The following is a 13,978-nucleotide window of genomic DNA, read 5'->3' as shown; positions in this document are numbered from 1 at the left end:
ATCAAAGATAAACAGGACAGGAAGTTGGAAGAGGGAAGTGTTTAGAGGAATAGGGAAGAGCAGCTGAGGAAGAGATGGGGTGAATATGGTCAAATGAACTGTATGAAATTTTCAATGAATAAAAAAAAATATAATCCCTGCTGGGCTCACACCTTTAAACCCAGCACTCGGGAGGCAGAGGCAGGAGGATCTCTGTGAGTTCGAGGCCAGACTGGACTACAGAGCCAGTTCCAGGACAAGCTCTAAAGTTACAGAGAAACCCTGTCTTGAAAAACACAGTTTAAAAAAAAAAAAACCAAAAAAGTGGAGTATTTATTAACAAGAGAAATCATCCTAAAAGTCAGACTCTCCTGCAGCCAGACTACTTTGGGGTAAGTCTTGCAGGTTTTAGAGGTGAAGGGAATGCCGAGGGCTACTGAGTTCCAACACGTAAGCAGAGAGCACCAACCTAGCCCAGTCACAAAGGGAGCCGGCAAAGACACCAAGTGATATCAGAGCAGCTATCAGCCACTTCCTGCCTTTCTTATTGCCAAATAAGGTCTTAAATTAAGTACTATTATAAGAAAAAACTATACAGGACTGGCTGATTAAACCATGGCACATCAATATCATGAAATATTACTCTGCTCCCATCAAATGCTGAGCCTCAGTTTATACTAAACAAGAGGGATGTCGCAGCAAGGACCACTGCATGAGAGACAAGGCCGACAGCAGTCACTGTTGTTCCTTCTACAGTCTATGGAACAAGTGAAAAAGTAAGATCTACTCGTAACAGTGCCTACCTATAAATTACAGGAAAGTGAACAACCTGCCCCTCCCTTTTCTTTTTCTTTCTTTCTTGTTTTTTAAGACAGGGTTTCTCTGTGTAGCCTGACTGTTGTAGAACTAGTTCTGTAGACCAGGTTGGCCTTGAATTCACAGATCCACCTGCCTCTGCCTCCCGAGTGGGATTAAAGGTGCCAATACCGCCCAGCTTGTCTATAGTTTTCTAAAAGAAACAGATACGTTTATATTAAACTAAGTATTAGGATTATTAAAATGGAAGACAAACTTACCCAATATTCTTTCTAGCTCTTCACACCTCTTCACCTCGCCAACAAATTTTCTTTGAAAAGAACTTACATTTTGGTTGAGCTGAGAAAAGGAAAAAAATTTTGTTTTAAGCTCATAAAATTTTAATTTTTTTTTTTTTTTTTTTTTTTTTTTTGTTTTTTCGAGACAGCGTTTCTCTGTAGCTTTGGAGCCTGTCCTGGAACTAGTTCTTGTAGACCAGGCTGGTCTCGAATTCAGAGATCTGTCTGCCTCTGCCTCCCGAGTGCTGGGATTAAAGGTGTGCGCCACCACCTCGCCCGGCTAAATTTGTCTTTATTAATCTAATTATTTAAATTTTTTGATGGTGGGATCAAATGCAGGACTGGATAAATTAAATTTTGTTTATATTTATCTAGTCACTTAAAATGTGTTGGTGTTGGGGTCATACTCTGCCACTGAGCTAAGACAGACTCTGTTGAGGGAAAATATTACTGTCAAAGGGTTGGGAGGAGTCCACCATCATCAGCCACTGACAGAGAACTGATGGGCTTTCCTGGACAGCAAGTAATGCCTGAAAAATAGCCCTTGGCTCATAAGTAATCCAGGAAGAAACATAGATTTACAGAAAAAACATGAATATGGATATTAAACTCAGAGGATATCTACACCAACCTCCACAAATGGGAAATTGGAGGGAGACTAGGTCAGTTGGTGTGCGCCCGCCTAGCACCCAGAGGGACATAAACACAAAGCTGGGTGCAGGGGCACACCCCTGTAATTTCAGCACCTGGGAGGTGGGGCACCTGGGAAGTTCAAGGTCATCCCCATCTATATTTGGAGTTCAAGACCCTGCCTCAAAATAAACAATAAACAAATAAAGCAGATTAAAATGAGTTAGAAGTTAGCATGTTAACTTCTTTCTAAATCACACACAGTAATTACGTTTTTTCTTTTTTTTTGTTTTTGTTTTTCAAGTCAGGGTTTCTCAGTAGCTATGAAGCCAGTCCTGGAACTCCTAGAACTCGCTCTGTAGACCAGGCTGGCCTCAAACTCAGAGATCTGCCTGTCTCTGCCTCCCGAGTGCTGGGACTAAAGGTGCACACCTTTAGGATGCACCACCACTGTCCAGCTACTTTATTCTTGACAATAACAGCACCTTACTTTACTTTTCTTTCTTTTCTTTCTTTTTCTCTCTCTCTCTCTCTCTCTCTTTCTTTCTTTTATTTATTTTTCTAACTAGGGTTTCTCTGTGTAACCCTGGTTGTCCTGGAACTCATTTTGTAGGTCAGGCTGGTCTTGAACTCACAGATCTGCCTGCCTCTGCCTCCCGAGAGCCGGGACTAAAGGTGCGCACCACCATGCCCAGCTAATATCCTACTTTTCTAATAATCATTTACAAGGACAGGCATTTAGGGCACAAGCTGCATCTGTGTGGATACAGCATTTACACTGAGCTCCACAACTAGACTTGGTGTGAAACTGCTCCCCTCTTGCTGGGGATTCCCAACCACTTTTAAAGCATTAATCAGAAGGATCAAAACTGGAGGTCACTTCTCTATCTCATTCCCTTTCACTTCTGGAGGTCACGCCCACCCAGATACTCAGACGCAGTGGCTGCTGTGGAACTGAGAACGGGAACCTGGAGCCAGGGACCAGCCCTGCCTGCCGCTCCACTTGCCAATTCCCTTTCGGCAGTGGCTTAACTCTCAGCCCAACAGCAGGTCTTCTATGAAGAGGTGTGCTCCTGCCACAAGGATACAAACACCTACCAGCAGCAGCAGCAGCTTAGACAGACACTGTTTTCTATTGGGTGGGTTCCCAAATGTTTTATTTTGGGGGGAGGATGTAACTTAAGGTTGCAGGTACCTTAATTCAAAGCTAATGGTGTAGAAGTACATTCCAACAGACTCCTTTGTTTGATGCTTACGATTTATTTTATTATTTCTGTGTGTCATGGTGAGGGCTCATGAGTACAGGTGCCTGAGGAATCCAAAGGAGCTGGAGCTACAGACAGCCGTGAACCTCCTGGTATGGGTGCTGGGAACTGAACTCTGGACCTCTGCTAGAGCCCTAAGGGCTCTTAATTGCTGAGCCATTCCCTGCCTCCTTTCTCATTTTATCAAGATAGCTCCCTATAGAGCCCAGGCTAACCTTGAACTCTCCATCCTCCTGCCTCTGCCTCCAGAGTGTGGCAACACCACGCCCAGCTCCAGACCCTGTCTATATGACTGGCATTGAACCCAGAAGAGCAGGCAGAGGAGGCAAAGCTACAGCAACCACAGGGCCAAGAAGGAAGCTGTCCTCACAGTAAAGACGGAACTGAGCCCACCTGTCTCTTCAGGGCCACAGCCCCTCTTTGTCCAGATCTCCCCACTGCAGTCGCTATGGAAAACCTTCAGCTGCCCCACCCCTCCGAGGGTGACAAGCTGAAAGGCCTGAGTAAGTCAAAAAGGGTTCGTGATCCCACCCCATAAATGAGAATGGGACCCGCCACAAGCTTGAACACCAATGCCCAAGCTTACAGGCACCTGACACGGAGCAGCCCTGAAGGCTCAGCAAAGCACATCACTCTATTTCCCTCCTGCAAAGGGCTGCACTTTCTCTCCCTTTAAATGGATCCCGAGTCCAGCCTGGAGCTCGGGTAACGGCACTCACTGGAACCTGAAGCTCTGAGCTGATTACTGAGCTTGCTGGGCCCCTGAGATTGAAGCATGATAAGTGCCTTGGCCTGAGTCCTAACAGGATGGAACCAATTAGACCTGATATAAAAGCCTGTTTCCTTTGTGACTGCTGCCTCGATCTTTCTGGTGCCACTCACAGCACCACACCCTACCTGTCAGGTACAAAGACCAAGGACTGTAGTCCAAGTGGTTCTGGGACCCAGGAAGAGCACACCTTGCCTGTGCCACTGCCTGTCACTCAGGAGTCCCCATGATGTAAGGGCCACCCATATCAGATCATGGGAGTATGGACCCATCAGAAAGAGACAGAGAAATGGCCAGAAGCAAAAAACTGGTGGGGTTCAATTTCATCAGTAGGTATCGGGGCCTGTTTGGCAGCCTTTGTGCACCTTCTCCTCCTCCATGACACTTATAGTTCATGATCAGTGTTTACCCAGCATCCTCCCAGACTGAACTTCAGGAGCGCAGGGTCTTCATCTGCCTTGCTCAGAGTCTCCAAGGCCAGAAGTTACTCCATAAAAGCTTATGTATTCATCCAACATTGTTTATTAATGCCAATAAATGCCAGGGCCCGTGCCACTCGTGGGAAATGAGGAAAGAACAAGTTGGGCAAGGTCCTGACCCTCGGAGGTTAGTAGTGCACGGAGGTTGAAAACAAGCCAATGGCTGTGCTGGCAAGTGTGTTATTACAGTTACAGAGACAGCCTCCATTCCACACATACTGTGACCCAGGTCCTCGTCACTTGTCAACAATGCCGGCGCATCATCATACAGGAGTCTGAAACTCAAAAGCTCTCTCCCTAGGGACTCACAACCTGTCACACTTCTCCATCCCTCTTCCAGCCTCTCTTAACCCACCTATTCCTGTTCAGAGGGGTCCCTCCTTAGCTACCCAGCAAAACCACCTCTGGGTACCGTCCTCCTCCGCATCTTCCCACCGCCAGCTCCTGTTCCGTTCTGATCTCAGCTCAAAGACCACCTCCTCGGAGGGGTCTTTCTTGATTACTCTGCAAAGCCATCTCCGAGACCCTTCTCTTTCCCCGTTGACAGCTCCTGTCCCGTTCGGGTCTCGACTCAAAGGCCACCTCCTCATAAGGGTCCTCCTTCGCCAGCCTGCAAAGCCACCTCCCGGCCCGGGTCCCCACTACGTCAGCCGACTTTGCCGGCGCCCAGCCCTGGGCTGTACAGGCACGCAGGCCGCGGGACACTCACGTCTCGGAACTGCACCAGGCCCTTCTCGCCCAGCGCGCTCAGACACTCGTATGCGGTGCCCGACTGCAGGAAGAGCTGCGCCAGGCACATGCTCTCGCTGCGGAACAGGGAGCCCATGGCGGCGCCGCTTCGCTCAGCCGCCGCGGCCCGCGCACCGGCACCATGGGGCTCTGCACCGCTGCCACCGCGGCCACCGTTCAGCAGCCGCCACAGCTACCCGCCACGCCCCGCCCACCGAGGCAGCCGGTTCCGGTTCCGCCCCGGGGAACCGGCCATCGCAAGATAACCAATGAACGATCAGGATTGTAGCAGTCCGTCACTACGACTCGTCCAATCGGTGCACAGGAGGCGGGAACCCTAACTGAGGTGGACCCTGCGCGACTTTAGAGTTTATTTCATTGGTGTGTAATTTTTTTTCCTCGGATGGGATCTCCCTGTGGAATTCAAGCTGGCCATGAGTTCGCAATCCTCCTGCCTCAGCTTCTCCAGTTCCAGGATTGTTTTCGTGCCCCACTACGGCCAGGTCCTTTTGAAGACTTGTTTTTTGAGTCAGTCTATGTAGCTGTGCTGTCACCTAGCTGCCCTCATACATAGATCACCCTTCCTCTACCTAAAAGTGCTGAAATTAAAGGTGTACACCACCACCCCCGAGGACTTTATTTTCGTTATTTTTGAGAATTTAATACATGTATACAGCAAAAATATCATATTCAACCTGTTTTCCCTTCCAATTCCCACATTATTCCAAAAACGTTCCCCCTCCAATTGCTTGTCTTTTTTTGTGATGATCCGCTAAATCCAATTAATGCATGTGTGTGGGTATGGGGCCATGCACCAGAGGACGAGAGACCTACCTTTTAAATTTGTTTGTTTGTTTTTAAGATAGGGTCCCATGTATCCCAGATAGGCTTCAAACTCTTTAAGTAGCTAAGGGTGACTTTGAACTCCTGATCCTTCTGCCTCCACCCTCTCACCCCCAGTGCTGGGATTACAGGCAAGCACTATCACACTGAGTCTGTGTTGGCTGGGGATGGAACCCAGGATTTCATACTAGACAAGAACTCTAAGTAACTTCAGCAGATTGTTGTCCTACGATCTGGAGAGAGCTCAGGAGTTAAGAGCACCTACAGCTATTGCAGTAAGTTTTGGGGTTCCCAGGACCCAGGTCAGGTGTCTCACAGCAGCCTGTAACTCTAGTTTCAAGAAACCCAATGCCTTTTTCCAACCTAATAGGCTTATGCACACATACTCAAGCACACATACAAATAAACATTTTTAAATGATTTTTATTATTTTAAAGAAAGTGTGTGTGCACATGGCTTGCAGAGGCCAGAAGATTCAGATCCCCAAGAGAGAGAGTGGCAGTGAGCCTCCTGGTATGGGAACCAAACTCAGGTCTTCTGAAAGGGAAATATGGGCTCTTAACCACTGAGCCATCTTCCAGCCCCAATAAATAAATATATTTTAAGGGGGGTGAGGAGTGTCTTTTGGGCGGGAGGTCAAAACAGGGTTTCTTTGTGTAGCCTTGGCTATCCTGGAAATAGCTCAGGACCAGTGTTGGGAATATTATTTTAAGGTGTGTTATTTGTGTTTATGCTGTGGATCATTTGTTTAATGGTGTAAAGATGTGTTGCTTTTGCTTATGCTGCATTTGTTTAACTCTGTGATGCTGTGATTCTTTGCCTGTCTAAAATACCTGATGGTCTAATAAAGAGCTGAACGGCCAATAGGGAGGCAGGAGAAAGGATAGGTGGGGCGGGCAGGCAGAAAGTGTGAGCAGAAAGATGGAGAAGTGGCAGACATAGGGGCCGGCCACCCAGCCAGAGTGAAAGTAAGATACACAGAAGAAAAGGGAAGCCCAGAAGCAACTAAGAATAAAACTCCGTGTGTGATTTATTTGGGAGCTGTGTGGTGGGTCCCCAAAGACTAAAGAGTAAAACAACCAACTACATTTTGGGTTTCAACATGGAGCTAGAGTAAAACCAACAGCAGACCAGGCTGGCCTCGAACTCACAGAGATCCGCCTGCCTCTGCTTCCTGAGTGCTGGGATTAAAGGAATGAGCCACCACCTCCCAACGGAAGGAGAGTCTTAACCACTCTCCTTCCACTTTACTGTTCCAAGCGAACACCCTTTGGCTCTTAGAGGAGATAGAGGCTGCAGCCATCATGCTGAGCTAGTCTGAGAACTCTGTTAACCCCTAGGACACATGCTCGCTTGCAGTCAGCCACCACTGGTTGGCTTTGTCACAGTTGATTTGCCAGCCTGGAACGTGTACAATCCATGGCACCCTATGTGGTGCAATGTGTGGCCTCTGCAATCCCACTAGCCACATGGCCAGCCAGCCTCCACAGTCACAGCGGCCATGTGATTTCTGCAATAGCATGCAATCCGATGTGGCTTCTCTAATTGTATTCCAAAGACAATCTGAACCCCTCACCCTAGTCCTGGATCCTTTCACTCAGCCACACTTCTCCCTGCTTCCTGGTCCACACACTTGAACTCTGGAATCACTCAGTTTAAAACACTGGCCCACTGGACCTCATCAAAGCTGACTCCTTTAGGTTTCAGCTCAAATGTCCCTGTACCAGTTTTTACATAATATCACTTGAGAAGAGGAAATCTCAGCTGAAGGGTGACACAGATCTGATTGCCCTGTAAGCCGTGTCTATGGTGAATTATCTTGATTGCTGACTGATGTGGGAGGGCCCAGCCCATTATGGGCAGTAATGCCCTTGGAGAGGTGGTCCTGGCCTGTTTAAGAAAGCTGGCTGAGACATTGTGGTATGTGCCCTTAATCTCAGCACTCGGGCGGCAGAGGCCAGCGCATCTCTGCGTTCTAGGCTGGCCTGGTTCTACACAATGAGGAACATAGCACTTTAAAACTATAGCGATGCTGAGATGGCTCATGGGTAGAGGCGATGCCTACACAATGCCACCCGCCTTCCAACCTGGGTCCAAATGGCAGAGGAGAAAACTGATTCGCAGTGGTTGTCTCCCATGTACCCGCACCAAGCTCACTCACACACAGCCTTGCATCGTCGTCGTCGTCGTCATCATCATATAATTTAATTTTAAAAGCATTTTCTAAGCCTTTCCTTGGAATATGAGACAGTAATCAATCCTTTCTTAATTCTTATATGCTTGCATTAAGTATGGTCAAAACCAAAAATCCTGTGATTAGGAATTCGTGCTAGGCTTAGGTCTCTGACATTCAGGGACACTAGCAGCTCCCCTGAAGCCAGCCGGCAGCAAGAAGGATCACTCTGTGCAACTCTGAATATCTGGATAATTGACTTAAATTCACTTAACACCAAGAATTTCTATAAAAATAGACATTTTGTTTATTAAAATGTTTCAGGGAGGCTAGGCATGGTGGTGCACACCTTCAGTCCCGGCACTCTGGAGGCAGAGGCAGGAAGATCCCAGTGTACTAAGAGGGCAGCCTGGGCTACATAGTGAGACCCTGTCTCAAACAAAAGGTTTCAGAGAGGCACACCGGCCTACAGGGAGCCACTGAGTGCATGCTCTGAGTCCTCGAGCAAACTCAGCAGGAGATGGGAGCCGAGCACCGGCCTCTGCACGGTCTCATCCAAGGATGGCTGACGAGTGTGGCCAGCAGCAGGAGCGACAGCAGCATTAGGCCTTTGGCGACACACTGGGAACGAGGCTCTCCTGGAAGACAGCAAAAGAAACTTATTGGGATCACAAAGGTCCTTGCACCCACAGACCACCAGGGAAACCAGGAATGTTAAGCATACAGGATTGTCCCCTCAGAAGAAAGGGGGTGATGAACAGCCTGGTGGTCTACATTATGATCTATATTATCTGTAGGGCCAGACCATATCAAGCTACCCCAACCAGGACCAGAGGTGGCTGATAGTCTAAATGACCCTTATATTATCTATATTCAAGTGCTCCCCCAAGCTCCCCCAACCAGGACGGAGGCATATAATAGTGCAATGCACTCTCTGTATGACCCAGACACCCCAGGTCCTTCCCTAGGCCCTTCAGCTAGAACAGGTGGCAGGCTCTTCCTATCTCCGAAGAAAGGACATGTACTTTAAGTTGAGTTGCAGTGTACTTATGTCTCCTTGTGAACTGGGAATTGTTTTACACAGGAAACTTTCTCCAAATCGTACTGTGTTTAGTGGCAATAAACCCCCTGGGACCAGACCCCAGAGTTTGATCCAGCCAGGCTGAACTGAGTTTTCATTTTCATCTCTTTGAGGTTTATTTCCCTGCCTACCGACACTTGCAGGGGCTCTACCCCATCCCCACAACAACTGAGCTGTATCCTGTCTTGGCTTTGGAGGTAATTACTTAGTGATTATCAGTGATGAGCACTAGTAGTTATAAAACATCAGCAGTGGCACAGTCTCTTCTTTTAAGTCTGTGCGTCTTGCCTACAACATCTACACACTGACTCGGCAGTTTCAATTGGCATGACATTCTGACAACAAGCAGAACCTGCCTTCCCTACCTTGGTAATATTGGGTCAGAGGATACAGAAGTTGAGGCCAGCACAGCTCATTCCGGGTACAGTCATACTCTGTGAAGCTGATCTGGAATCTACAAAAACACATGAGAAGGTTTCCAGGAGAACAAGTGAGAGGCAGGAAGGAACCTGCTAGCCTGTCAGCCATTGGCTCACCTCGTTGGAGGGCGGGGCATCTGCGCAGGGATTTTAATGAACTGAACGGAAGCACTGAGAGGGAGAAGAGCGGCCTTGTCCTCACAGGTGAGCCCACACTGGTACTGCCAGGTCACTGTGGAGACCCTAGAACAGGGAGACTGTAAGGCAGGGTGGCCACCATTCATCAGAAGTCTGACTCAGGACCCCAGGGAATCCAAGTGTCGCATCCATTTCTCAAGTCTAGACACAAAGAGAGAATCTGCACGTCCCTGTACCTGTCACCGGGTTCTCTTAGCAAAGATTGATGGTTTCCAACAGTCTATTGGCAGCTGGTCATTTATCGAGGGCATTCCATACCCGCAGCACAGAACTAAGGTGCTTTTTACATATTATGGCAAAGAATCCTCGAAACAGTACTGTGGGACTGGGGAAAAGCTCACTGGTGAAGTCTTGCCTAGGAAGAGAGCCCACTGGCTTCACTCCAACAGTCTGAAGTAACTCTGATGGGGGCTAGGCATCCCTTCTCCTGTTCTGGTAATTGCTCCCCAACTTCCCTTAGGGGTGGGGGACACATCACTCCCCACTCTCTGTTCAGTAGATCAAAAGACAGCAGCCTGAATCCAGAGCCTGCCTTCCAGGGCTATTGATAGTCCTGGCCATGGCAAATGGCTCCGACAGGAACACATGATCCAGCTGGACAAATGTAAGTCTGCCCAGATGTCTCTTGACAAGGTGGCCTCTCTTTAGTAAGCCCAGGCAAGGCTGAGTGCTGACCCTGCAGGACTGAGAAGGACGTCCATGCGAGTGAAGGCAGTCCCAGGGCAAGGGGAGCCAGAGGTAAAAGGGAAGAGGCCCTCTCTGAGGGCATGGGGACTCTTCCCAACTGAGCAGCATGCATCACTTTCTGTTAGGTGGAACCTGTCACCTGAGGGAGAAACTCAACACTTGGCTGTCATCATTTCTCAGATGAGGCAACTACATATCAAACTGTCTAAAGCCACACATGGTTCCATGATCTGAACCTATGGTGCCGGCAAAGCCTCCAACCAATGGCCCCATTCTGCTGCCAGCGCACCACCCAGGCTCACAGAGTTAAGTACACACAGCACTGCACAGCCCCTTGCTAGCCTTAACCCTCTGGACTCTGCAGAGCTCTCAGAGCCTTCCAAACAATCCTGAGAGCAGCTTCAGTCTCAAACAGTATTGGCGCCTTCCACCCACACAGCCAGATCCCTAACAATCCCCATTTGCAAGTGTGCAGATTCCTGCCTAGCATTCCTAGTCTTTGTCCTGCTCTTGACTTTGGCAGCTCTTGGGAGGAAACCACACACACCTCGTCTCCACGCCGAGGATCTCATGCTGAGCCACCCCTTCCACAGAACCAGCTTCGGCAAAGAGGATGCGGATGGTGAGCTGGGCAGGAACTTCTAGGCAGATGCCATTTGCGCTGCTCAGGGGCAGGTCAGCACCTGTCTCAGGGGCGTCAGCACCTGCAAGAATGTCAAGACACCTGTTCAAAGCAGCTGTCCTATAGTGTCACACATGACACACTAAGGAATGGAAGGTGACACGGTCTGGCTCCAGTCCTCTAATGTTGTCACTCCATAACTATGTGGCCTCATGTCCACCAGGCAGAAGCAGGTACTACTCACCTGGGTGGCGTCTAAAGGCTTCCCTGCAAGATGAATGAGGTCCCAACCCACATAATAAAACTAAACATAAAGATTCAGTGTCCGGAGCTGCAGAGATGTCTCAGCATTTAGCTGCTCTTGTGGAAGGCACAGGGTCAGTTCCCAGCTCACAGCCACCTATAACTTCAACTCCAGGGCATATGATGCCCTCTCCTAACTCCAAGGACACTAGAACTCATATGGCATAAATTTCCACAGAGACACATAGTCACATAAATAAAATATTTTCTTAAAAAAAAGAAAAAGGCCAGGCAATGATGGTGCAAGTCTTTAATCCCAGCATTCAGGAAGCAGAGACAGGTGAATCTCTAAGTTCAAGGCCAGCCTGGTCTACAGAGATAGTTCCAGGACAGTTAGGATTGTTATAGAGAAACCCTGTCCTGAAAACCAGAGAGAGAGAGAGAGAGAGAGAGAGAGACAGAGAGAGAGAGACAGAGACAGAGACAGAGACCCCGAAAGCCACAAAGTATTCTGAGAGGGACGAGGGACCACAGTGAAGTCACAAAGTTATTCTAAACAGTCACCACCCTCACAGAAGTCATGTAAAAAAGGATATTTAGAACTCATCCTAGCATCTTTGGTTCCTGTGGGCTAGATAAATAAGCAATTTCCTGGCTGGAGACGGGAGCAAGCTAGACCAGCACCCGTCCTTAGAGCCACACCGCTTCTCTTCAAAATGAACAGCTCAGAGGTGAGTGATTTTTCGGACTGGCTTTGGATCTGGGAGGAAGTGGGTACTGGGGCTCAGACCCAGGGCCCTGCACACATCTCAGCCCAGTTCCCTTTTGGATCAGTCTGCACAGAACTCTCCAGATCACAGCAGCACCTCGCCGTTTCCTAGAACCCACAAGTGGGATTTTTACTCATCTGGGTATTGCACACAGATGGATCTGGAGGTCTCGGGGGTCTGATCTGGGCTTCTTTCACTCAGCACCACATTTTCAAACTCTGTAACAAAGTGACTTCTATACACTACCAAGTTAGCTCTGTGCCAATATTCTTGGGAACTCAAAACAGCAGTGCAAACTGACGTGCCCTAAAGATCTTCAAGCCCAGACTCTCAGACAGAGGAAGTTAGCAGGGGCTGCCTGGTTGAAGCAAAGCCATGAGAGAGATGTGAAAAGCTTCCTGCCTACAGCAGAGAGCCTTAGTCAAATATGTCAGGCTCTTGGGCCATGGCTGGCAACCACAGGCTCAACAGCCATAAGCCCCTGTGCGTGGCCACTAAGACTCACGAATGATCTCCAGCCAGCCATCACTCGGATCGCTGTAATCCGAGTTGCCTCTCCTTGCGACATGAGTTGCTTGTATCAGCAAATCCAGCCTCTGGAGGACGTTCTCCCTACATGAGAAGAAGACAACACTTCTCAGCCGGTGACCAGCGGGGCCTGTCTTCAAGTCCTTTCCCAAGACTGGAACTTAGTCTTTGCTGGGAGCCCAGATGAAAATCTGCTGGAGGGACTGGCATTAAAAATAGAGTGCAGGGGCTGGAGAGATGGCTCAGTGGTTTAGAGCATTGCCTGCTCTTCCAAAGGTCCTGAGTTCAATTCCCGGCAACCACATGGTGGCTCACAACCATCTGTAATGAGGTCCGGTGCCCTCTTCTGGCCTTCAGACATACACACAGACAGAATATTGTATACATAATAAATAAATAAATAAATAAATAAATAAATAAATAAATAAATAAAGTGCAGCCAGGCAGTGGTGGCACAAGCCTTTAATTCCAGCATTTCAGGAGGCAGAGGCAAGTAGATCTCTGTGAGTTCAAGGCCAACCTGGTCTACAGAGCAAGTTCTAGGACAGGCTCCAAAGCTACAGAGAAACCCTGTATTGAAAAACCAATAATAATAATAACAACAATAATAATAATAAATAAAAACAGGGTATATACAGGATATAAACAGGGTGTAAACTGGAGAGATGGCTCAGCAATTAAGAACATTTGTTGCTCAAACTGGACAGTGGTGGCACATGCTTTTAATCTCAGCAGCACTCAGGAGGCAGAGGCAGGTGTATCCCTGAGTTCAAGGTCAGCCTGGTCTACAGATCAAGTTCAGTATGGTCAGGGCTACACAGAGAACCCAATCTCAAAAAAAAAAAAAAAAAAAAGGAAGGAAGGAAAGAATACTTGCTGCTCTTCTAGAAGCCCCAGGTTCAATTCCCAGCACCTACTTGGTGGCTCACAACCATCCGTACCTCCAGTTCTAGGGCATCTGGCAGTCTCTTCTGGTCACTGCCTGCACATGGTGCATAGACACACAAACCATACAAACTTTAAACCATAAAAACAAATAAATCTTAAAGTGAGGACTGTGCTGGGAGGGGAGGGGCCAGTGAGGTGGCTCAGTGGGTGGAGGAGTGTGTATGCGGGCCTAAAGACCTGAACTGGATTCTTAGATCCTACAGCGTGGCCAGAGAGAGCACTGGGCCCCAAAAGTCGTCCTCTGACCTCCACACGGGAAGCATATGTGTGCTTGCCCATCCTTGAACTCACCCAAACAAAACAAAGATAAATGTAAAACAGCAAAAATGTAATCAGAAACAAGGAAAACAGCGAGTGCTGGGAAGATGCGGGAACACTGGGGCTGTCCCACTCTGCTGTGTGAGTGGCAAAAGATGCCACCACTGTAGAAAAACCAGGCTCTGCAGACAGACAGGGCAATACCAGACAACCTGGCACTTCAGTTCCCAGGCACAGACTGTAAGAACAGGAAATGCTAACCG

At 48.4% G+C, this 13,978-nt stretch overlaps 2 protein-coding genes across 2 annotated transcripts in view; both read right to left on the bottom strand.

The window, feature by feature from the left end:
• The window catches only part of Atp6v0a2 (ATPase H+ transporting V0 subunit a2), a 30,464-nt gene extending 25,320 nt beyond the window's left edge, over positions 1–5,144 (bottom strand). The window contains exons 1-2 of the mRNA XM_038345197.2: positions 4,926–5,144; positions 1,056–1,134 (exon numbers count right to left, since the gene is read on the bottom strand). Coding sequence (XP_038201125.1) covers positions 1,056–1,134; positions 4,926–5,042 — 196 coding nt within the window. The 5' untranslated portion in view covers positions 5,043–5,144. The remainder of the gene's footprint in view (positions 1–1,055; positions 1,135–4,925) is intronic.
• Positions 5,145–8,048: 2,904 nt separating this feature from the next.
• The window catches only part of Tctn2 (tectonic family member 2), a 32,933-nt gene continuing 27,003 nt past the window's right edge, over positions 8,049–13,978 (bottom strand). Inside the window, exons 14-18 of the mRNA XM_038346437.1 lie at positions 12,487–12,593; positions 10,894–11,050; positions 9,579–9,704; positions 9,408–9,496; positions 8,049–8,599 (exon numbers count right to left, since the gene is read on the bottom strand). Coding sequence (XP_038202365.1) covers positions 8,472–8,599; positions 9,408–9,496; positions 9,579–9,704; positions 10,894–11,050; positions 12,487–12,593 — 607 coding nt within the window. The 3' untranslated portion in view covers positions 8,049–8,471. The remainder of the gene's footprint in view (positions 8,600–9,407; positions 9,497–9,578; positions 9,705–10,893; positions 11,051–12,486; positions 12,594–13,978) is intronic.

Source organism: Arvicola amphibius, chromosome 10 (genome assembly GCF_903992535.2).
Source record: "Arvicola amphibius chromosome 10, mArvAmp1.2, whole genome shotgun sequence".
Classification (NCBI taxonomy): Eukaryota; Metazoa; Chordata; class Mammalia; order Rodentia; family Cricetidae; genus Arvicola; species Arvicola amphibius.
The sequence above is the reverse complement of the archived record's forward strand: the minus strand, read 5'-3'. Positions and strand labels throughout refer to the sequence as shown.